Genomic DNA, 24,798 nt, shown 5'->3' with positions numbered 1-24,798 from the left:
ATTAAAACAACCTGACTCAAGAAAACATAATTATTAGCCATAATGCCATATACTGAATGTTAATAATGTATAAGTGGGTGTGCTAAACACTTTGCCACAACATTAACCCCAACAGTAATATGTATGACATGAGTATTATTAACCTATTTTACTAATATTTTTAACTAACAAGTACAAAACTGCTGGCTTCAGAGATCATTTGGACCTCTATTATCATTTTACATTTCAAAATAAGGAAAACAAGAAGAGACAAAAAGATATTCTTGCTATGTAGGTGGATGGCTGGTATGGAAAAATAAAACATCACAAAGAAAAATACACCCTCAAAATGACAGTTTTTAAGGAAAAATCCTATATTGTTAACAAGTGGTCATATTTCAGATTATCACACTACCAACCTGAAGGAATAGTACAGCAGCTAGGTTAGATTTCTGGCATAGGGTCACTTAAGAACCACAGGAGTAATTCTGAGTGCAGAGATATGAGTAACCCTTGAACATTGCGAGGTATAGCCCAAAATCTGAAAAATGTTCTTATTATCACACACATGTAAGACATACATGCACTCTCTCTCATGCTCAGTGTAGCACTGTTCACAAAACCCAAGACATGAAAATCACTGACTAAATTGCAACCTTAAAGAAAAAGATGTATAAAGCAACCAAGTCCTTGTAATAACAGTATTTAGTTCAATAATGGCTGGATTTTCCCACTCAATATTATAATGACAGAGAGATGCAATATATTCAGCCATAAAAATTAAGAAATCCTGCCACCTGCAACAACATGGATGAACCGGAGAGCGTGTTATATGAAATAAGTCAGCGCCAAAAGACTTCCTTATGTGCGTGCAGTCATAAAAATATCAAATTCATAGAAACAGAGAGTAAGGATGGTGATCTCCAGGGATTGTGGAAATGGGGAGATACTGGTTATTTACAGTCTTTTTAGTTAGAAAACGAATGAGTGCTGTGGATCTAAGTTACAGCACTGTGTCCACAGTTACACTCAGTATCTGACAGTCGCTATGAGAGCAGAGCTTTTGTGCTCTCATAACAACAATACTGAAAATGGCAAGTATGTGAGATAGAAAATGTTAACCTTATGTGATAAACATTCACAGCACTTACATGTACTATATCATATTGTATACATTAAACTTAATGTTATATTTCAATAGTATCTCAATAAAGCTGGAAAAAAGATGTCATTAGATGATCAAAAGAAATTAGGCCAAAGAGGAAGGTTTTTGGCTAAGTGGGAGAAAAAAATAGTCTTTTGTTCCTGAAAGCAGTGGGGAAATTAAAAACTATTATATTTATTGCTACAGTTACTATTTATTGACTTCATGATATCAAATACAAATGTTATCTCCAAAACTTAACAACTCAAATCCATTTCTTGGGTCAAAACCAGTGCTGCTCTTAAATTTTTTCTGCAAAAGTCCTTGCAGAATTTTGACATCACTGTTCCTTCTCATGGTAGAAAGATTAAAAATATTCAGGGAAAAGAGATATTAAGAAACATACACAGTCTTAAACTTGGGATCAGAGTAAGAACATTATTTGAACTGCAAATACCACGTATTTATGTGCCTCATTTAAAATCTTCACTTGTGGGCCCTGAAGGCAATTCCACAACCAGTTAACCAGAATGGAACTCATCTATCATCTTCATCTTAATTCACTTCCCTTTTGCTTCAACATCTCTCAGCCTCAGTGTTAGTCACAGAGGGAAGAAAATAAAATTCCAGAATTAACTGCTTGTTCTTATTACTACCATTATTTTCATTTTTACCAAAATGCAAGTGCTAATATGTAGTAAGTAAGGTAAAGTAAAGTAAAGGCCCTCCCGTTGATCATCGATTTGCTCGAGCGGGCCCAGTAACGTCTCCATTGGAGACTTTGTTGTTACTGTGTCTGGCATATCGAACACTCTCGGTAGCTTGCCGGGCTCTCCGAGAGGGGCGGAGGAATTGAACTCGGGTCGGCCATGTTGGCCGCTTGTAAGGCGAATGCCCTACCCGCTGTGCTATGGAGCGATAGCACAGTGGGTAGGGCGTCTGCCTTGCACGCAGCCAACATGGCCAACCCGAGTTCGATTCCTCCGCCCCTCTCGGAGAGCCCGGCAAGCTACCGAGAGTATTCGATATGCCAGACACAGTGACAATAAAGTCTCCAATGGAGACGTTACTGGGCCCGCTCGAGCAAATATGTAGTAGTCAACCTGAATTGTTAATTCCTATATAATAATGAATTAAAAGTTTTCAAATCAGACAGCAATTTATCACCTATATTTCTAAATCAAGTTAATGTTATTTAAAATCTTCATTTATCTTCAAACTGAGCCCTCTTGCTCTTATATAAACAAGGTGTCTCTCTTTATTTTACTGTGCAAACAGCACAGTAAAAATGTTGTGAGGAAGCAATCAGTTTCAGAGGGAGCTGGAAATAACAACACCATGGCAGAGTAGGGATGTACATATTCATAAAACCAGAATCCTTGCCTTGATTGTGGGAGAGGCTCTTGATTCAATTCCCAGCATCACACAAACATACAAAACTTTACGGAAATGAAAATCTCTCAATCCTAAAATGTTCTATCATTTGGAGACTCTCCACTTCCCAAAGAGATGTGTAAGGTCCTTTTGTCTCAATACATTTTTAATGGGTAAAGAGAAGACTTTCAATAAGGCAAGGATGAAAGAGGAAAACTGTTAAGAACCACCCACAGGGAAAAACAGTGGATTAAAAAAAAACATTAATTTGAAAAAATACGCACACACCTGTGTTCACAGCAGCACTTAGTACACAAGCCAGATATGGAAAGAAATCAAATGTCCAATGACAGACGAATGGATAAAGACCTTGTGGAATGTATACACAATGGAATACTGTGAGAGGTGAAGACATCTTGCAGTTTACTGCAATTTAAATGGAACTAAAGGATCGTGTTGAGCAAAATAAGTCAGAGCGGGGAAGGACAAACACAAGATGATCTTACTCTGTAGTACACAAAATAACAAAAGAAGGGAATAGATAGTATCAAAGAATGACAAGAAATGTTTACAATCTCTGGATTTAAAGGCTCTGGATTACAAAATTCCAATTACCAAGCAATGGAGGTATGAGTGAGTGGGCAGGAGAGGGAGAGGTGGACTAGAAGTAACCTAAGGACAGTTGTGGAGGGTCTTGAGAATTATAGAGAGTGTAGTGACTTAATTATTTACATAAAAAACATAAAATTTAACACTACTGTAACCATGTCCCTTAAGTTAGTTTTTTTTTAAAAAAAGCAGAGAGTAAAGTCCAAAATAGCTTCCATTTAAGAACAAAGCACAAAATAATATAATACCATCCCATTTCAGTAAAAGCTAATTCAGTAACAGGATTAATTATGGTGCTGGGAATCAGAATGGTGGTTACTTCCTGGTTGAAAGGGGAAGGTACTGATAGGAAGGTGGCCGACAGAACGTTTGGGGATGCTACAAATATTCTACATGTTGATTTAGGCAGTGATCTTATGAATGTGTACATGCATAAAAATTTATGTACCTTCCCCTTAGCTGGGGTCAGGGGACAGCTGAAAGGAATGGGGTGCATTCTTTAAACATAAGCCGGAGTTTGATCTCCAGCACCATATGATCCTAAAAGCAAGACATAGCCTTCATACTCAAGCACTGTCAGTTCTAAGCAGCACATCACTGGGCCTAACCACTGAACCTATAGGCCCACATACCTGAGCCAAGTTTCACCAGCAGAATCTCAACACTGCCAAAATGTTGGCTAATATCTAAGATTTGGACACTTTTTTAGGTACTAATTCCTCAAAGTCCAATTAAGGGGAGTGGGGTTCAAATCAGGACAAGGTTAGAAAAATTCTATTTGGTTCTGGGCTGAAGCGGTAGTACAGTGGGTAGGGTGTTTGCCTTGCACACAGCTGACCCAGGTTCAATTCCCAGCATCCCATATGGTCCCCTGAGCACCACCAGGAGTAATTCCTGAGTGCAAAGCCAGGTGTGACACACCTATGCATCACCGGGTGTGACTCGAAAAGAAAAAAAAGAAAAAGAAAAAAATTCAATTTAAATCCTTGAAGCAACTTTTCTGTTTTTACATTCTGTTGCCTATCATATACTTCTGTATGATGAGGAACAGTAAAGGTAACTTCAGTGTATCTTTGAAAGCAATTTGAAAGATGGAAGATCGACAGCCTGTGTTACCTTCTGCATCTAGGTCTAAGGGAACCATAAACTGAAAGAACAGTGAGCAGTCGTAGCCAGGTGCCTGACACAGGGACAAGAGAACATGAAGAGACTAAAGCTAACAAGGCAACAAAAAATACCAGAAGTTCTCCGCTCTTCCTTGTGCTAGTTCATAATTCAGCTACTTACACAATGCAATTATCTGATGCCAATTTACATTAAATTACTGTGATTTCTCCGAAGGAAGTTTTGGAAATCATTTCCCCCAAAATTAATTATTAAATCCAATTTTAGGCATAGGAAATATACACTCTATTATATCCATCAATAGCTCTAAAAAATATCAAAGGAAAAACCTGTGAGTTATGTGCTAGTAGTATACACTCCATTTTATTGCTATCTTAAGTTGTTAGAACCATGCGCTGTGCTTCTCTGACAAATTTATGGAAGATGTTTCTGAGAGTCACAAAGGGGGTATGTGAAACCAATGAACAAACAAACCTAGATTAAGCAAACAATCCTTTCTGATACCCCCACTCAACAACAACAACAACAACAACAACAACAACACAAAGTGATGTAATGGTCAATCTAAGACAAAGAAAATATAATGGACACGGCCCAATAACCAGTAAAGCAGATGCCTTCCTTCTCACCTTTATCACGATCATAGAGTAAATCTTCTGTTGAGCAAGGGCTACCATCATGGGATTCCGGGGGACAAAAGGGAGAGATACAGGGGGAATGGCTGCTGCAGCTACTGCTGCGCTCCTGGACAGAAGGGGTCTGCGTGTCAATGCTGCGCGTGCTGCTGCTCCGGTAGTGGGCAGGGAGTGGAGCTCTCCGACCATCCGGTATATCTAAAGGCTGAAAGAAGAACCACCAATCAATAGGACTAACAGTAATTATACTCATTTCACACAGAAAGCAAACTATATGGCAATTCCATTAAGTTCATATTCCATTAATACTATTACCATAATTGATTCTGCAGAGCGAAAAGATATGCATCTTGTATCTTAATTGTTGTAGTTTACCTTCGACATTTATTCTTTTCAAATCCCAAAGTAGTTAGGTTTGAAGATATCAAGCATAAACTATCTTTAAAATTCCATAGCTCTCTGAAGGAGAGGTCAGCGCTTTCAACAACACACCTTCTAAAATAGAAGGTTCTTTCAACGCTGTACTCCTTATGCCACTGTACCTGGCATGGAGCAGACGTTCAATAAACACCTTTTCAATTAATTGATAAAACTGCTTGAAAAATCACTCCAACTTAAGAGAAAAGAGAAACATTTTTTTCCATGGTATAGATTTATGTTTATTCTTTCTTTTATTAATTGTTGAGCCCAGGAACAGAGCAATGTTTTATTTTCTCTATAAATTACTCAGTATTTCCATTAAAGAACTTATGCTCAATGGATTATCTGAACACATCTTGGAATAACTCCATTAACTTGGTATTCAATTGAGCAGGACTACTTATAATTTTATTTACTTCTAACATATTCTGAGTGGCAAAATAAGATTTTTGTTTGTTTTGGTTTGGGGGCCACACACAGAAGTGCTCAGGGCTTACTACTCCTGGCTCTGTGCTCAGGGTTAACTCCTAGGAGTACTCAGGGACCACATGGAGTACCAGGGATTAAACCAGAGCTGACTACATGTAAAGCAAGAATCTTACTTCCAGAACTGTCTCTTTGCCCCCCCCCCATAAGAAATGTTTACAAAATCAGGAACAGGGGAGATAGTACAGGATTAGAACGCATACAAGGCACTGGTTTAAATTTCAGAACCACAAGGGATCCCAAGAAGTGCTAGGTAGTAGAAGTACAAGGCACTCCTAGAGTGGCCCTAGTGTTCATCAGTACTGCAGGGCTGAGCAGTACCACATCTCTGGGAACTCACACTTAAGCAAACAGCCCAATTGGCAGCCAACTGTAAGGATAATTAAATAATTCATTTTGGACTTGAGAAGACCTTGTAGCTAATTAGTCCAATGTCTTTACAAATACAGAGCCAATAGCTAAGAGCTCCTGGCGACACGGCTAATTAAATAACAAGAGTCCAGCGGAAGTGGACTTTCTATTCTGCTTCTGTTGTAAAGACAGCTCTTACTCCATTTTCCTCATCAGTATGTTAACAATGTAAGTTCAATAAATAAAATTTTCTACATTAGATATTTCTTAAATAATTCAAAGCTATCAAAAATTTTATAATATAGCTAATACTGCAATGAGGGGGGAATGACAAATTCTTAGCACATTTACAACTTATTTTTACTATTTACCGCTTACTCTGAGCAACTTTGTTATTGTCAGAATTTTAGAAAATGAAGAGGAAAATAGAGTAAGGTAAAACTAAAGTGGGCTTAAAATATATCTGTTTCCTATTACAAGAAAGATGAAAATTTCTATTAACATAAAGCCTTCATATATTTAATCTAAGTTATACAAATACAAAACTTACACAATCTTTACAATCTGACAACCACTTACTCTATTACAAAAGAATATTAAATTGCTTGGATTTTACTTCATTTCATTGAAAATGAAATGAAACTTTCCAATTTGGAGAAGATTCCCAATATTCCTGTCCACTGTTCTCCCATTGTTCATCAATTTGCTTGAGCGGGCACCAGTAACATCTCCATTGTGAAACTTGTTGCTACTGTTTTTGGCATATCGAATACTCTCGGTAGCTTGCCAGGCTCTTCGAGAGGGGTGGAAGAATCGAATCCAGGTCGGCCTCATGCAAGGCAAATGCCCTAACCACTGTGCCATTGCTCCAGCCTCTTAGTCAAACACTGAAAAAATGCTATTTAACTTTATCATTTAACATTTTTGTCTGCCATTCAACTAAACTTTTAATTACAACTATATATACCAAATCTTAGAAAAAATATCATAAAGTGCACATTGGGCGGGGGGGGGGGGGGAACAAAATTACATATAGTAAGAGAGGGTGACCTGTAAAGAAAGACTATTTTTAAAAACATACTTAAGGGTTTCATGACAGTTTGTCCTTGAAACTTTGATATTTCAGTCAAGGAAAATGTTTAATGAAAGTGTCAGTGAAGGAATTAAGTGAAAAAACAATGTATGAATTTGAGGATGAGTAAGAGTAAGCAAGCAAGAACTTTTAGTTATCTTCCTATTTAAGAAATGCATTCTCTTTTCCCATGTTTTTTAGTCAAAAATTTTTATTGAATACACATACACACACACACACATACTGGGTTGGAGCAATATCACAGTGGGTAGGGTGTTTGCCTTGCACGCAGCCAACCCGGGTTTGATTCCTCTGCCCTCTGCCCCTCTCGGAGAGCCTGACAAGCTACCAAGAGTATCCCACCTGCACGGCAAAGCCTAGCAAGCTACCTGTGATATACTCAATATGCCAAAAACAGTAACAAGTCTCACAACACAGATGTTACTGGATCCCGCTCAAGCAAATCGATGAACAACAGGACAGTGCTACAGTGCTACACATACACTGGTTTGTTTTTTGTTCTTTGGGGATGGGTGGGTGATTAGGAGCCACAACCAGCTCTGCTCAGGGCTTACTCATGGCTGTGTTTAGGGATCACACCTCGCAGGGCTCAGGGAACCATATGCAGGGCAGGGACTCTCTCTTTTTCAAGACTAAGATATATATCTTAATAGGTTTTTATTGAGATATCAAGAGTTTACAACAATACTGATATTGTTCTATACTTGCAGTGTGGTTTTCTCATTTCTTAACTATAACTGGATAATATGTAGTATGTCTCAATTTCTTTAGCTAACTTTTGTTGCAGAGTACAATAATAAGAATAACAGCAGATTTCAGGAACAAACATACTGACATGAAATAACAGAAGAAAATGTAAAGACTTAGAACATTGTTATACTTAAAATGGAAATTTTATATTTTTAGAAATTAGCAGATTCAATAATGGTGACATTTTATTCATTAAAACTTCAAATCATATTTAATCAGAAATCTAAAAGTTCTAAAATTAATATTTTAATTAGGAATCTGTAAGCCACCCCAGAATAAATCAAAAAAGCCACTATAAAATTAGAATATAATTTATGTCATAGCAGACTCCAGTAAGTTTTATATTCTAGTATCATTTTGATAGCATTCTTATCAAATCAGCAAAGATACAATTAACTCATTCTAAAAAAATGAGATCAATTTCACTTCCTTATATTACTGCTACTGTAAATGGCAATTACTGCATAAGTGAAATATTTTAGTGGTAAATAGCTAAGAGATGGCATAACATCCAAGGATTTCTTTCTAATATAATGTAAATGAAATTTTTAACATGAAATGTCTAGAGAGAGTAAAATGGCACAAACTTTTGGGAGTGTAATTTTAACATTATTCATGAAAATTTAAAACACATAAATACTTTGACCTAGGAATTCCATACCCATAAGCTGTTTGCAAGAGCATATATGTCTTCTGAAGTACTGCTAATGATGAGAAAAATATTTTAAACATCCTGAATATGGGGCCAGAACCAGAGTACAGTGGGTAGGATGTTTGCCTTGCAGATGGTCTACCCGCCCACACGGTCAATATCCACCATTCCACTTAGTCCCCTGAGAACTGCCAGGAGTAATTCCTGAGTACAGATCCTGGAGTGACCCCTGAGTATCACTGGGTGTGGCCCAAAACCAAACAAATAAAAATTCTAAATGCTCTGAAATATGGGACTTAAAATGCTTCTATGCTCCTAACAATTAACTATATCTAACACACACACATCCTATCCTACACTCTGAAAGGATATACAAAAAAATATCAATACACTCAAATTTACTGAGTAAACTGAGTTACATCTGCAATATACAAGTGCAAAATTGAACTGTTTGGATTTAGGTATTTTCTTTTTCATTACATAAAGGCATCAAACACACTGTTAACAGTAAATCATAAGTTAGTTATTAAAGAAAAGCAGAATTTAATCTAGAAATTACTTTATTTCTTTTCTTTGAGAGTACCTTGATAATATGACCAAATGTAGATTCACATCAGTACTGACCAAATTCTCTAGTAGAGGGACAATTTACTATTTTAGATTAATTCAAAATAATGAAATCTGTAAATAAGAGAAATCAAAATTCACAAAACTTAGAAGAAAGCATATGGCTAAATCATTGTGATCTGAATTAGGCAAGTTTCTTAGGATATCAAAAGTACAATTCACAAAAGAATAAACATCAAAATTAAATTGTGCTTTAAATTTGTATATCAAGAAAATGAGAAAGAGAAAAGACAATAGAATGAGAATTTTAAACCATAAAGGGCTTGCATCCAGAAAATGAAGAATTTGATAAAGAATTTTTACAAAAAATAAGCCTAGTTTTAAAATGGGGCAAAACTGGCTCAGAGCAATAGTACAGCAGGTAGGGTGCTTGTTTTACATGCAGCTAAGCCAGATTTGATTCCTGGTACCCCGTATGGTTTCCCTAAGCACACCAGGAGTGATTCGTGAAGACTGGTTTTGGGTCAAAAAACAAACAAACAAAAAATATAAAATGGGGCAATGGTTCTAAGCACTTTTTCCAAAGAAGATATACAAATTACCAGGTACATGAAAATATACATAACATCATACATGCAATTTAAAGCCATAATGAGTTACCAACTCAAACACAAGATGGTTCCTGAACTTAAAAGACAATTACAAAATTGTTGGTGACATGAAGAGAAACTAGAACCTGCATCACTGTTGGTAGGAATGTAAAAGTGGCTGAGTACAATCATTTTTCAAGGTTTGGCAGTTTCTCAAGAGTTACCATACTATCAATCCTCCTTAGGTAAATACTCAAATGAAATAAAGAAGCATTATATTCACATGAAACTTGTATATAAATTTTATAGCAGTATTATTCATAATAGCCACAAAATGGAAACAATCCAAATGTTCATCAACTGATACTTGGATAAATAAAATCCTACAACTGCGTTTTATTTGGCAATAAAAAGGAATTAATTGCTAATACATGTTACAACATGGGTGAACCTAAAAATCATTATATCAAAAGAAAAAAAGGCAATTACAAAGGCCACTTATTGCATGATTACATTCATACTAAAATGTCTACTAGAGCTAAATCCATAGGTTATAGAAAGTAGACTAATAGTCATTTAGCAGGGACACTGGAGGGAAATCACTGCTAAATGAGGGGTGAATACAAAATGACACTGTGTTTCTAGTTGGGATGATAAAAATACTGAAAAATCCATGCTGATTTTTATACAGTTCTTTGACCATGCTGTAAACCACTGAATTCCACACCCCAAATGGCAACTGAATTATATCTAATTAAGCTGCTGCCAAAAAAAAAGGACCTCTAAGCAGTTTACTAAGGACAAAAGGAATTCAAAGAGCTCATGTAAGCTTACCTTGGATATTTCTTCCTTCCCATTATTTTCTCTAATGAATACCTTTTCTAACTCAGGGCTTATTCCTTCTACATTGCAGGGCACACGTGAAACAGATGATTTTGGCACTGTTATATTTGACAGTGGCATAGGGACTGATCTTGATCCAGTAGCCTAAAAAATAGAAGATAAAGTGGTGTCAAATAATTTTGGTCAAAGAATTCAAGTACTAAAAAGCACATTAAATCTTAAACATAAAAATCAGTTTAATTATTTAGATATATGAAATTAAAGTTCATATATACATATTGAAATTTAAGTTCAAAGAAAAGGTAAAATTGTAATATATACATTTGGTCAGTAGATGAGCACAGTCTTCAGTGCTGCTTAAAATCATTTCCATTTTCTGTTTTCACTGAAAAAGTGTATTTGAAATAATGTAAGTTAAATTTATCCAGTGACTCTATGGTACATTTTCTCTATAAATATTTAAGAGTTTTCCCTATACTGTAACGACTGCCTTCTGGAATTATCATTTGTTTTGTCAAACATTTATTTATTTTTAATTTTTATTAGTGAAACACCATGAGGCACAGTTGTAGACTTACAAATTGTTGTGCTTGGGTTTCAGTTATACAATGATCGAATACCCATCCCTCCACCAGTGCCCATTCTCCACCACCAATGATCCCAGTGTCTCTCCCATCCTCCTATCCTCCCCGTCCCACCCCACCTCTGTTGCAGGGCATTCCCCTTTGTTCTCTCCCTCCTTTTGGGTGCTGTGGTTCGCAAAAGAGCAATTGAGTGGCAATCATGGTCAGTCTACAGCTACTTTCAGCATGCATCTCCCATCCTGGGAGAATCCTCCCAACACCCTTTACTTGGTGCTCCCTTCTCTACCTAAGCTGCCTTTTCCCCAGCATGTGCAGCTGGTCTCCAAGCCATGGAGTGAACCTCCTGGAACTTATCTCAACTATTCTTGGGTGTTAGTCTCCTATTTTGTTACTTTATATTCCCCAGATGAATGCAATCTTTCTATGTCTGTCCTTCTCTTTCTGACTCATTTCGCTTAGCATGATACTTTCCATGTAGTACCACTTGTATGTAAATTTCATGACTTCATCTTTTCTAACAGCTGCATAGTACGCCATTGTGTAGATGAACCAAAGTTTCTTTAACCAGTCATCTGTTGTCGGGCACTCGGGTTTTTTCCAGATTTTGACTATTGTAAACAGTGCGTGCAGCAATGAATATACAAGTGCAGATATCATTTTGACTATACTTTTTTTACCTCTCTGGGATATATTCCCAGGAGTGGTATTGCTGGGTCAAATGGGAGCTCAATTTCTAATTTTTTGAGAATCGTCCATACTGTTTTCCAAAAGGGCTGAACTAGTCGGCATTCCCACCAGCAGTGAAGGAGAGTCCCTTTCTTGCCACATCCACTCCAACACCAGTTGCTTTTGTTCTTTTGGATGTGGGCCAGTCTCTGTGGCATGAGATGATATCTCATTGTTTTTTTGATCTGCATCTCCCTGATGATTAGTGATGTAGAGCATTTTCTCATGTGCCTTTTTGCCATTCAATTTCTTTTTTATTTTTTTCCAGAAATTATTTTATTTATTTTATTTTTTATTAGTGAAACACCATGAGGTACAGTTGTAGATTTACAATTTTTTTGTTCTTGGGTTTCGATTTTACAATGATCAAATACCCATCCCTCCACCAGTGCCCATTTTCCACCACCATGTATAATATCCCTCCCACCCCCATCCCACCCTGCCTCTGTGGCAGGGCAATCCCTTTTGTTCTCTCTCTCCTTTTGGGTGTTGTGCTCTGGCCATTCAATTTCTTCTTTGAGAAAGTTTCTGTTCATTTCATCACCCCATTTTTTGATAAACGTTTAATAAAAACTGATGACTAAGTAACGTGACAACAGTATCATGTTAAGTTCTGCAACACTCAACAATTAAAGTCATTTTCAAATGTCCTTTGAGAAAGTTCATAAAAATTAACCATAACCTTTCACAGCTATCTTAGGTAGATGGTGACAAAAGTGAAAGTCAAGCCCTAAATATGCTCAAGTGATGTACATAACAGAAAATGATTAACATGATAAAAATAAAAATGGCATTTGACTTCTATAATATTTTGAATGATTGAAGTTCACATACATGAGTCAGAATGAGGTGAGCAGCTAGTCACTCATGAATAATAGCTCCCATAATCAGTGCTGTGTTCCTGCCATCTGTGAACTATTGCACTAATATACTTTGTTTTCTATTGAGGCATGAGCTCTTATTTTCATATCAAATGCTTTATGTAGTTTTATGAGTTTTTAAAATAGTTCACTGACTGTGATTTATTTATTTTTCTGATACAAAAATATTTTATTTTAAGGTGCATCAAGACCTGTCAAATTTTTAAAGAGAGTTTGCCAGGAAATAATGGGATAGGGCAATAATGGGGAGCTATTATATCATGGGTACAGTTTTGATGTTGTAAGATGACAGACCTCTAGGTCAGGTAGCAAAACAGTAATAAAAGAATTAGTACTACCTAATACATGGTAAATTTTGTCTTATGAATATCTTTTTCTCCATTTTTTAGTGGAAGAACTGTAATTTACAAAGTTATTTATCGTTGAGTTTTAGGCATATAATATTTCAACACCAATCCCACCACCAGTGTCAACTTCGCTCCATGAGTGTTCTCATACTTCCTCCCTACCCCCAACCCCCATTCTATCCCACCTTCAACTTCACAGACACATTACAAAGTTTCAGTCTCGATGAGAATGTATTTTAGATATATAGCTGTACCATTCACCTATATTACCAGTGTAACTGAAGCCCTGGTCTTAAAACAAGGAAAACTTTAGGAAAAAATGTATATACGTGGACTCAGGCTAGGGATGCGACTCAGCAGTAGAGCACATACACATCTTACATGCTTGATTGAGGCCCTGCATATACAATCTGTGACACTCCCAGGTGTGATTCTGTTTCCACCACCATATCAAAAATGTATGCAGATAATGCATCTGGTCGGTTAAGATCACTTAGCCCACCTGAATTATTTCCTGAGGTCCCTCACATAACAAAACCCGTCCGCTCACATATATCTGTCACGTTTTGTTGCTTTTAGTAAGGTGTCCTTTCACTGCTTTTAGATAAAATCATAGCAGCAAATGATGAGGAAAGTGAATATTTTGAAACCTTGACAAGTCAAGAGATCTTTCTCTGGCTACAAGGGCTGTTCCTCTTCACCTTGGTGTGGACTGTGGCAGGCATGTGATTTATTTTTAAATATAACAAGAGGTAGCATTTTTTCACCCCCATTTTTATGGATGTCTCACAGTACTGCTGTCTACAGTCCTCCGCTCTACCAGCTGAGCTATCGAAGGGCGCCTGGCAAGCTACCGAGAGTATTCAATATGCCAAACACAGTAACAACAAAGTCTCCAATGGAGACGTTACTGGGCCCGCTCAAGCAAATCGACGATCAACGGGAGGGCCTTTACCTTTACCTTTATTTTTATGGATTGCCAGAGTTATTTCCTTGAGCTATCAGTTGCTAAACACTATACAGAGAGCTCCACTTTAACTGCTGTGATTTTATAGAATATTTGGTATTATGTAGAAAAAAATAACTTTAAATGTTTTTTCTAGTGTTTGGTATTGCTTTTCCATACAACTTTTGAAAACAAACTTTTCAAGAAGCAATGCCTGTTATGTTTCCAAGTAACTCAAAATTTGCCTATTACCGAGTAATTTACTATTTTAGAAATATCTATTCTTTTTTATGCAAAGATGTGTTAAGACATGTCTATTTCATATCCATATCCTCAAAACAATGGCTACATCTTTTAAATAGAATTTTAGGCATTTAGTATCCTTCATTCTCTGTTCTAGTGAGTTATTAATTAGTAATTATTAATGACCCAGTAATGTGTGAGTGTGTGTGTGGGGTGTGTGTGTGTGTGTGTGTGTGTGTGTGTGTGTGTGTGTGTGTTGGGTCCTGCCCCTAATAGTACAGTAATGTCCTAAATGATAGGAGTTCTGGAAGTATTTTTAATTCTAGTCTTCTGAGTTATTATTTGTTGTGATAAGGGTTGTATAAAGAATCACACCTAGTGGAGCTTGGATGCCAGATCCAAGGTGTTGGTAGTGGAAAAAAGTTTGAGCCTAGTGCCTCACACATGCTCTACCACTTCAACCACATTCCTAAACCTAGTATTTGGCTTGTAACCTTGGATGATGACCTACATCTTCTAAATTCTTTTGACTTTCCTGGGTTACAGTGGTCAGAGGTGTGTTTGTTTTTGTTATTGGGTCATACCTGGCAGTGCTCAAAGCTTACTCCTGACTCTGTGCTCAGGGATAACTCCTGGGGGACACTGGGGACTATATGCAAGATAAGGCATAGAAATAGGATTGGCTTCACGCAAGCCTTATTTCCAGCCCTCTTGTACTATTTTAAAGTAGACTCTAGAGTCAACTTTCTAGCCACAAACTTTTTAGTATGTAGAGAAAATGATATAAATGATATGATAAATGATAAAATGCAGAACCAAACTACCAAAGATTTCAATGGAAATTGATAACAAGAGTATGTCCTTTTAAAATTAAGTCAGCAATCCAATGTATCTAATAAAAATGCAATGGGTTCTTATGGGAAAAAGGAAGTGAAATGATTATTCTATCAAGTTAAGATGAAAAACTAAGGCATATATGAAATATTGCTTGAAATGTCTTAAGCCAGCTTTACCCACTGCACATTTGCTTTACAAGGGTTGATGTACTCTCATACACTCTCATGTACATACACTCTCATTTTATGCATGCAATTCATTGAGCTTTGTAAATGTATGCAGTCATCCAATTATCAGTGTAATCTACATTTTATAACTTCTATCATCATGCTCTCAAATTCCCCAGGGCCTGTTTATTGTTACCCCTAATATTTTCTGTCTCTATAATTTAACCTTTTCACGATTTAAAATAATGAATCATATATTATACTATGTGACTTAATTTAGCATGATATTTTTGAGATCCAACTATGCTGCTCTTATGTATCACCGGTTCCTTCTTTTTCATCAATTACATGGATGCATGAAATTTACTGTTTTTATTCATTTACTTGCTGACGCATATTTGTTTTCTTTTTTCTATTTAGTAATGTCTCCATAAATACTGACATAGGAAAGTCTTCGTACATGTTTTTGTCTTTGTGTGTACGTATGTTTTTATTTATTGTGTGAAGATATCAGAGTGCCTTTTTTGGACAATATGGTCGATGTATGTTTGACTCTTGAAGAAAATGCCAAACTGTTTTTCATAGAGGTTATAATATCTAGTGTTCCCAGCTGCAATTGTGGCTCTACGTTTCTTTCATTTTAGCTACCTATCCTTAGTTGTAACAGTTTTACTTATTTGCTTTGATTTTCTAATCATATACCCATATTATATACAAATTGTCCTAAAAATGATTTTTTTTCTTGTTGCTCTATCGATTGCCCTTAAACTATCAGCAAATACTAACAATGATTACAGATATCTCTGGCTTCATTTTGGGGAGAGGGGCCTCCCCAGTAGTGCTCAGGAGAGTCAGTCAAGAGGTGTGTACCTAAAAGTTGCATAACAGATAGTGGTGGGTACCACCAGGCCCAGGGTCACCCAAAATAGTGCTTGGGAGATGGGAAATATGTGGTGCCAGAGATGGTACTTGGGTCCTGTGCACACATGCAGCATATGCTCCAGCCCTTTAGTTGGTTTCTGAGGCCCTATAATCAAAATTACTTTTTAGTATTTCAGAGATGCATCCAGTATTTATTGTAATGATCTCACTGCCTTTCCAATTAGTCAAATACCTGTCCTACTTTTATTTATACTTATCATATAAACTGAATTTTTAAAAGCAGGTGTTATTCTTCTCCTCTGATCTTTTAATTCAATGACCTACACCAATACAATTCCTAATGCTAAATTAGGCTTACCTTTGTCAAAGAATCCCTAATTGAGTCTGTGATGAACTACTTGGTTTGTTTGCTGTAATAATTTATGCTATAATTTAATACTATGCCTGATTTAGTAATATTTACATCAATATTTTTAGTAAAAAATTTGTTCTACCACATCATTTCACAAATTTTGTTTCATGAAATATATTAGAATTTATTCCTGGGTTTGAGGGCTCACAAAACTCTAGCTTTCAATTTCTTTTTTTATTTTAATTTGTGGCACCATGTTTCATAATACTTTAATGATAAGGTCTAGCATACAACATGTGACACACATCCTCCAACGGGGTGTCCACTTCCTTCCACACCACTGTGTCCTCCCTCAACCCACCAACCCATCATTCCCCGACTTCAGTTCTTTAGACCAGTTCTCAGGTCAATGTTTTCTTTTTTTTAACATATGAGATAGATAAGGGTTAAGGAACTAATAGAAAGATGATTATATGAAATATGAAACAATGACCAGAGATATCTGATAAGTAAAAGAACTAGCTATATAAATCTATAAAAAGGCTAATATCATCCTTGAAATCACTACACTCTTCTATGTCTATCATTAAAAGAAGACTGCACATATGGTAAACAAAACATATTCTTAAAAACACTTTAACAAAATTATACTTTAACATTACATTCTATAGTAAAGTACTTTCACTTTATAATAAACCCTTTCTAAATGTTATTCAAATTTGGACAAGAAGATGCCTACCTGAGTGTGATTAATTGCAATATGGTTGCCATGGAGAGGTGAGTGACGATCTTTCTCCTTACTGTGCCGAGTACTCTGTTTACTCCGTTGTAGCTGCTGCCTCAGTTTGGCAATCTGCTTTGGGTAGAGGGAAGAGAAACAAGAAAGGAAGAAGAGAAGTGAATACCAATTTTAAGGATATTTTAAATTTTGAGATATAATTTTTCTCCACATTTCAAGAGACATTAAACTGTAATGACTAAACATTTCTAATTAAAATTACTGAAAATGCATTAATTCACTTGTACAATTTAAATAGTGTTGCTGGTACATACATATACTTTATTTCAGATTTGAATTTTTAGTGTCAGAATACATCATTCTTTCAAAAAATTTGCAAGGTGATAAAACTTGTATTTCACACATGCTTGTTGTTTATGTTATTTATTTTATAAATTTAAAAAATGTATTGAGGCCTCCCAAGAAGTTCCCAATCTAATATGAGGGTCTGAAGATGCAAGAGCCCTTTCGTTTAATGAGAGAGCCCTAGGATATGATCTAAGGAGAGTCTGGTGGTATTGGGGAATATCTGGGCCATCCAAGAAAATTGAGGGTTTCTAGAATCACACTTAGCAGTGCTGGGGACCATTGGACCTGTAGCTAGCAATGCTTGGGAGACCATGTGATACAAGGAATTGAGCCCAGGTAAGGCATCTGCCCAGCATGCCTAAATGCATGTACTATCTTTTGGCCCCAGGCCTATTATTTAAAGTCAAATCTAATTCTTTATATACGGGCCTCAGTAAGTTCCCATATTTGGTAAGACAAAATTGATATGGGTTATGTATTAAATAGTTCAACACTATAAATCCCACTCTTGTGGGAAAATAAAAGTATACATTATTAGTACCTTATAATTTTCTGGGCTGGAGTGATAGCACAGCAGGTAAGGCATTTTGCCTTATACTTGGCCAACCCGGGTTTGATTCCTCTGCCCCTCTTGGAGAGCCTGGCAAGCTACCAAGAGTATCTCACCTGCATGGCAAAGCCTGGCAAGCTTCCCATGACGTATTTAATATGCCAAAAACAGTAACAACTAGTCTCACAATTTGTTGTGGAAGTTACTGGTGCCTACTGGAGCAAATTGATGAACAACGGGAGGACAGTGCTACAGTGCTATTGATATATAACTGAAATATTGATCTAAGAAACTTTTGTATCAGAAAATAATTCTCACCATAGTCTTTGCTTCCTCCTCCACACAGAGTCACATAATTCAAATTCTTTTTTGTGGTGAGAACCTTTAGGATCTATACAGCAACTCTGAAAAGTTACTCTAATTAAAAATGTGTACACTGGCGCTACAGAACTTCTCTTATAGCTGCAAGCCAATATGCTTTAACTAACTCCTGATTTTCTCTACTATCTAATCCCCTACATCATGCCTTTCTGTTCTGTTTTTCTGTGTTTGACTTTTTTTTATATCTCACACATAAGTGACATCATACAGTTCCTCTTTTACTGTTTAACTTATTTCACTTAGCAAAATATCCTTCAGGCTCAGCTATATGGTCTCAACTACAATATTCCCTTCTATCTCAAGATGTAATGATATCCCATTATTTATGAATTCATCTATTGATGGACGCTTGGTTGTAGTCACAAGCCTTTTAATAACAAATATAACAGGGCAAATTATCATAAATGGAATGGTAACAGTCTCTGGCTTTAGAGAATATTACAGTATGGTGTGGACTTTATTAATCTTCTAATATACAGTAGGATGTATACATATATATATAATCTGCTTAAAGTACACTAGCCCACCAGGGATAAAATATTCCTGAGTGTTTAAAATGTAGTCATTAGAAATTTAGGGGAAGTCATACGTATTGATATTTTCCTTTTAGAAAAAAAGGTAACATCAACTATTCCTTTTATATCTATAGTGAATCCAGTTTTGTTATTTACTAGGCAAAGTGTAAATACAATGTGAAGCCTGTGGAAATACTGATTTCCTCAGATGTAATTATAATACATTTTAATATTGTTTATAAACTTACTGCAAGAAAGCTATGAAAATAAAAAGGAAAACAGATAATTGCTATTAAGGCCTATAAGTGCTGAAGGGGAAAATATACTGGTGCTGGGGAAGTGTTATTTGTAGCAAACAGAAGAGAAATAGCATGTAAGGAAAAATGGCACCTAAACAAAGGAATAACATATTATTTTTTATATTAATATCCATAAATTCCTGTAAGTTTTTAAAAGTTCATTATAACTTTTAGACTTCTTATGTAATGTCTTTGCAATGAAACACAAATAATATTGTTTAAATAAATATTTGCAAGCTCAACTCTGAAAAAAATGATAATTTTCTTTAGGAAGATAATAACTTCCATGAGAAAAAAAAGTTATAATGCAATCATTACAAATTATGTCAGATTATTCTCTATAATAAAAACAGAATTTCAAATTGTAAAATTATTTAACTATGATGAAGATAAGAAAATGTTTTCTGAATATTAAGGATGTTTTAGTAGTGTTTCAAAATTGGTAAGAGCTTATATAGAAGAGCTCATAATGCCTAGTGATTAATCAAGGTAATTCGTACTTTTCCACTTAAAAAAATAATCTTTAAACTAACAAAATAATATGAAAATGGATCAATCCAAATCTATTTGTAAAGTCATTTGAGACATCAAGCTAAATTAGAAAACTGTTTTTTCACTATGGGTTTAGCAAAATCCTAATGAAAAAAGCATGTATCACAATATACAACCTAACTCTACTTAAGAACATCAACTTAAAATCATACAAACATATAATTTTCATAGTGGTTTTCATCTTAGTAAAATAACAATCTTTTTTACACAGAAAATTACAAATTTTAACAAAGATATGTATAAAATCAAAAAGATAATACTATAAATTCTCCTTTGTTTCAGAAAATAGGAGCTCACTATTTCATTTATACCACTTTCAAATGTGAGACAGCCCTACCTAACAAGTGCAAATACTCTCACTTTCCAAGTTTTTTGCTCAGAATTTCCCTTTCTTTCCCTCTTTGTTGCTGAAAAGATTCTGGCTATCCAAAATCACTTCTTTCCCCAAACCTGACTGTCAGTGGAGAGTAGAATCAAAGGGAAGAAGAGGTAACTTTAGAACTAAAAGTGAAGTGGGAACATTGCATAGTGAGGAAAACACTATGCAATGTTCCCACTTCACTTTTAGTTCTAAAGTTCTTCCTAAGACAAGTTTGCTAAATAAATGTTTCTCAGCTTGGGCCGAGTGGCCCCTTGTGAGGGCCAGAATATTTCAGGTGAAAACTGCAAACTGAGGGCCATGGAACAGACTACAGAGCCAACCAGTAGAAAGGTCACAGGAAGGAAAAAACGTTGGAAATCACTGCTCTAAATCTATATTTCACTGCATCACAACTGGAGCTTTTGAGCTTCAGAGTCAATCAATCCTGGTTACTATGATGAAGGTACAATACAACCAAACTCTACAAAGGGAAATCAGGTTATACTGACTGGATTGTCTTGGAGGGGAGGAGAGAGCCCACACCCGGTGGTGCTCAGGGGTTATTCCTGACTCTGCACTCAGGAATTACTTCTGTGGTCTCAGGAAATCATATGGGATGGCAGACGTCAAACCCAGTTTGGCCACATGCAAGGCAAGCAGCCTACCTGCTGTATGCTCCTGCCCCTAATGACTGGATTTTTTAAAACTAAACTGTAGGTGATTTTACTTCATGATTCAAAACATTCACTAGTTACTGTGGCTTTAAAAATGGAACTGAGGGTGTTATGATAAGCGAAATAATCTGACAAGATAAATACTGCATTATCTTACTTAGATATAGAATCTTAAAAGCTTATGGAAACCAAGTAGGCCGGTGCTTGCCACGGATGTTGGTTTTGTGAGGGGAAGGAAATGGGTGAAGGTAATCACAAGGTACAAATGTTCAGTTATAGGATGAATTAAGTTCTGGGGATTGTGACTAGTTAACAACACTGGAATATATATATATATATATACACACATATACATATATATAATATATTCATTTTAATGTTGGTAAAAGTAGGTTTTAAAAGCTCCCACTACATACACAAAATCGTTATGTATGCTTCTATCAAGTAATACCTTAAATTTCCACAATGTTCACTGTAACTTAATACTAACTGCACCTCACTACTAACAAAAAAAAGAAAGGAGAGTTCTCCTTTTAACATAAAATGGGTTCTAAGAGCATTAACACCAAATTTACATTTTTAGAAGGGGGGATAAGTGACCCTGAATCACAAAGAAAAAAATAATACTTTATAGATAATTAGTATAAATACAAAGAAATAATTAAAATATCTGTGAAGCTGGGAGATAATCCAGGGGTTATTTTAAGTGGGGAATGGTCCCACTTAAAAACTGAAAGCTAGTAATGTATTTATTGTAAATTTTTGGAAACCTGTATTACCCTTATTATTTTTTGTTCTCTCTTCCCCACTGTAGTTCACTTTAAGAACAAAATCAAATGCAACTCAACTTCTACCTTCCAAAGACTGGTGTGTTACTTTTCCTTCAAGACTTGATAGGCAAACATTTCTCAGAATAAATTGTATTCCACAGTAGAGTAGGAAATGAGGAATCATAATTTATATGACTAAGATGTAGCAGTGGGAAGGGAAAGCAGGATTTTGAGAATTTCAGTAAACAGAGCCAACATTAAAATCATGCAGTTTTTTAATGTTCGCCACTTCTCCTAGTAAGGCACTTATCAACAGAGGCAAGTTAACAATTACAGGCAAACATAAAACAAGGTTTTCAGGGACCAGGGAAAGACCAGGTAAGGCACTTGCTTTGCATGCTGCCAATCCAGATTCAATACCTGGCACCACATACCCCAAATACTATCAGGAATGATCCCTGAGTCCAGAGCCAGAAGTAAGAGCTGAGTCCAGCTGGTGTGGCCTCTAAACCCAAACAAACAGCAACTTACAAATCTACTTAATCCCACAAATTTACTGTTTCTATATTATAAAGAAAGTGCTTAAAAATACTCTTTCCAATGTGAAAAAAGATAAAAACAGTTGAACCATTTCTTTATCCTTTATTTCCTAATATCTTTCATTCTACCAACACTGCTGAAAATTACAATATATAATATTTCAATGAAAATAATTACCAGGCAACTATGTATTGGCTCATAAACTCAACCACTTTGCAAAGTTACTTCCTTTCTTAATGTTGGAACTATTGCAAGATGTGAAACCGAAATAAAGATGATCCAAAATTTGTGAAGCAATTTAACTGACTACATATTAACTTAGTGATAAATTTCTATTTTTTCAATAAATTGTACTCTAAAATTAGTCCTACTGTATCCAATTTCAAATAGTGCAAAAATATGAAATATCTTTGTCTATCAATTTAGTATAAATTTAGACAAAAAACTTCACAAAATAAATATATAGATATAATTTTAAGAGTTCAGCACATCCTTTAATGGGATATCAAAGTTCTGGTCTAAATGCTTGCCTTTGAGGGACAGAGAAAATGCAAAAGAAAAACTGTTCTAGTAAATCATGATAAAAAAAAGAGTAATCAACACTGAAAATTAATAGATTGTTAGAGTAGAAGGCATACTCTTAAAAAGCCTATTAGGCGACTTCTATTTTTTATATTTAAAAAGGAGAAACTCCCACAAATAGTATCTATTAACCACTTATTGGTCAGAAATAGAAAACAACACTACTCATTTTAAAACAACTGTTCTATAAAGAGAAACTATTCGATCACTTACTGGTGATATAAAGAAACAGCACATGATTTTTCCCTTCCTTTAATAATAAACCTGTATTTTCCAACCATATCAAAATCAGAGTTAGCTAAACATAATCAAAACTATAGAATTTAGTATTATTTATGTTCCCTGAGTGTCACCCTCTGGGAAAAAGAGATTTACTGTGTGCAATAAAAACAGTGGGTGCATCAAGATCCGTAGTTCTTTCCTATAATCAGATCTATCCTGCATGTGCACATTCCTTTTACATGGAACTTGGGGTTTTGGGAAACTAGGAAAATATGCTATCCTTGGATATCTGTTGTGTTGTAAAATAAAGAAGTCCATTGTCTCTAAACCATTGTCTTTGCCTTCTGACAGCATCCATGAGCTAGTAATAAGCTAACGTATTAGGATATAATTAAACTAAAATGGAAACAAAGATCTTAGAGGGCATACCTTCCTCATTTTCCTCAAATGAAGAGAGATCTTTAGTGGGATGACTTGGAAAGATGGGACTTGATGGACAGGTATGTGAATTCTATTTGGAAATCAAAAGCTTAAATGAGAACGAAAATCAGATCAGATTAAACTATTGATTAATAACTGGGCAAAGAAAATTTACGTTTCCCAGGAACTATGGGGAAATCTGAAAGTGACAGCCACTCTGGAGGGTTGCTTTATGTCCTAACAACTAAAGTGATCTTGAAGGATGAACAGATCTCAGCAGTCAAGAAACTGAAATTAGAATTCCAGAGGCAAAGGAGAGGTTGGTACTAACCCCAAAGACTAGGTATAAATATATGCAACAACAAAGAATTTTCAGTAATCCATGAAATTAGTCTTCAAATAATCAGTTTTAAAAATCAGTCAAGCCTGGGGATAGTAAAGTCAACATAACAGTAGAAGTCTAGTAGGATCGTTTCTTTCCCTCTCCCCGCCCAACTCCACAAACAGATGGGTGAGATACATTTGTTGCGGAATTAGTGAAGAGTTGAGTAAGAAACAGTAAACAAGGACCTGGAGAAGCAGGTAGGGCACCTGCCTTGCACACAGCCAGCTTCGGTTAGATCCCTGGATTCCATATGAAGATCCCATATGGTCCCCTGAGCACTGCCAAGGACGATCCTGAGTGCAAAACCCGGAATAAGTCCTGAACATTGCTGGGTGTGGCCTAGAACCAAAAAAAAATTAAAAAGTAAAAAGAAAACAGAGAGAGAGAGACAGAGAGAAAGAGAAAGGAGAGAGAGAGAGAGATGGGGTTTCCTGGATCCCCTCACCCATGACAAGCAACACAGTTAGAGCAGGTAAAAGGAGAGGACCTATAACATAAAAGTCAGAAGCTCAGACTATAAAGAAATGTGAAGGCTGTAGAGGTACAGGTATTAAGGCACTTGCGTTACATGTGGTAACTCTCTTTGAGTCCATGGGGGTCGGGGTACACTCCTGAGCACAGAGCTAGACTATACCAAGCACGGACAGGTGTGGCCTCACCACACAAATAAGAGATTTAAAATATTTTCTCATTAAAAGGGACACAGGAGTGTAAAAGTAATTAAATTCTAGTCTTCCACAATAGGTAGAAGATAAAGTTCTCTTTGTGATTAAAGGCAGTAGAAGTTAATATAAAGTTCTTTCGTGATTATCCCTTAAAACCTTGGTTATTTTTCCTAACATACTACTAAGCTTTTTAAGAAGTAGGATTGTACGAT

At 35.9% G+C, this 24,798-nt stretch overlaps 1 protein-coding gene across 1 annotated transcript in view; it reads right to left on the bottom strand.

The window, feature by feature from the left end:
• GLCCI1 (glucocorticoid induced 1) overlaps nucleotides 1–24,798 on the bottom strand; it is a 105,460-nt gene that overhangs the window by 14,870 nt on the left and 65,792 nt on the right. The window contains exons 4-6 of the mRNA XM_056117982.1: nucleotides 17,323–17,439; nucleotides 10,610–10,762; nucleotides 4,861–5,071 (exon numbers count right to left, since the gene is read on the bottom strand). Of these exons, the coding sequence (XP_055973957.1) occupies nucleotides 4,861–5,071; nucleotides 10,610–10,762; nucleotides 17,323–17,439 (481 nt within the window). The remainder of the gene's footprint in view (nucleotides 1–4,860; nucleotides 5,072–10,609; nucleotides 10,763–17,322; nucleotides 17,440–24,798) is intronic.

Source organism: Sorex fumeus, unplaced genomic scaffold, assembly GCF_029834395.1.
Source record: "Sorex fumeus unplaced genomic scaffold, SorFum_2.1 ptg000037l, whole genome shotgun sequence".
Lineage (NCBI taxonomy): Eukaryota > Metazoa > Chordata > Mammalia > Eulipotyphla > Soricidae > Sorex > Sorex fumeus.
The sequence above is the reverse complement of the archived record's forward strand: the minus strand, read 5'-3'. Positions and strand labels throughout refer to the sequence as shown.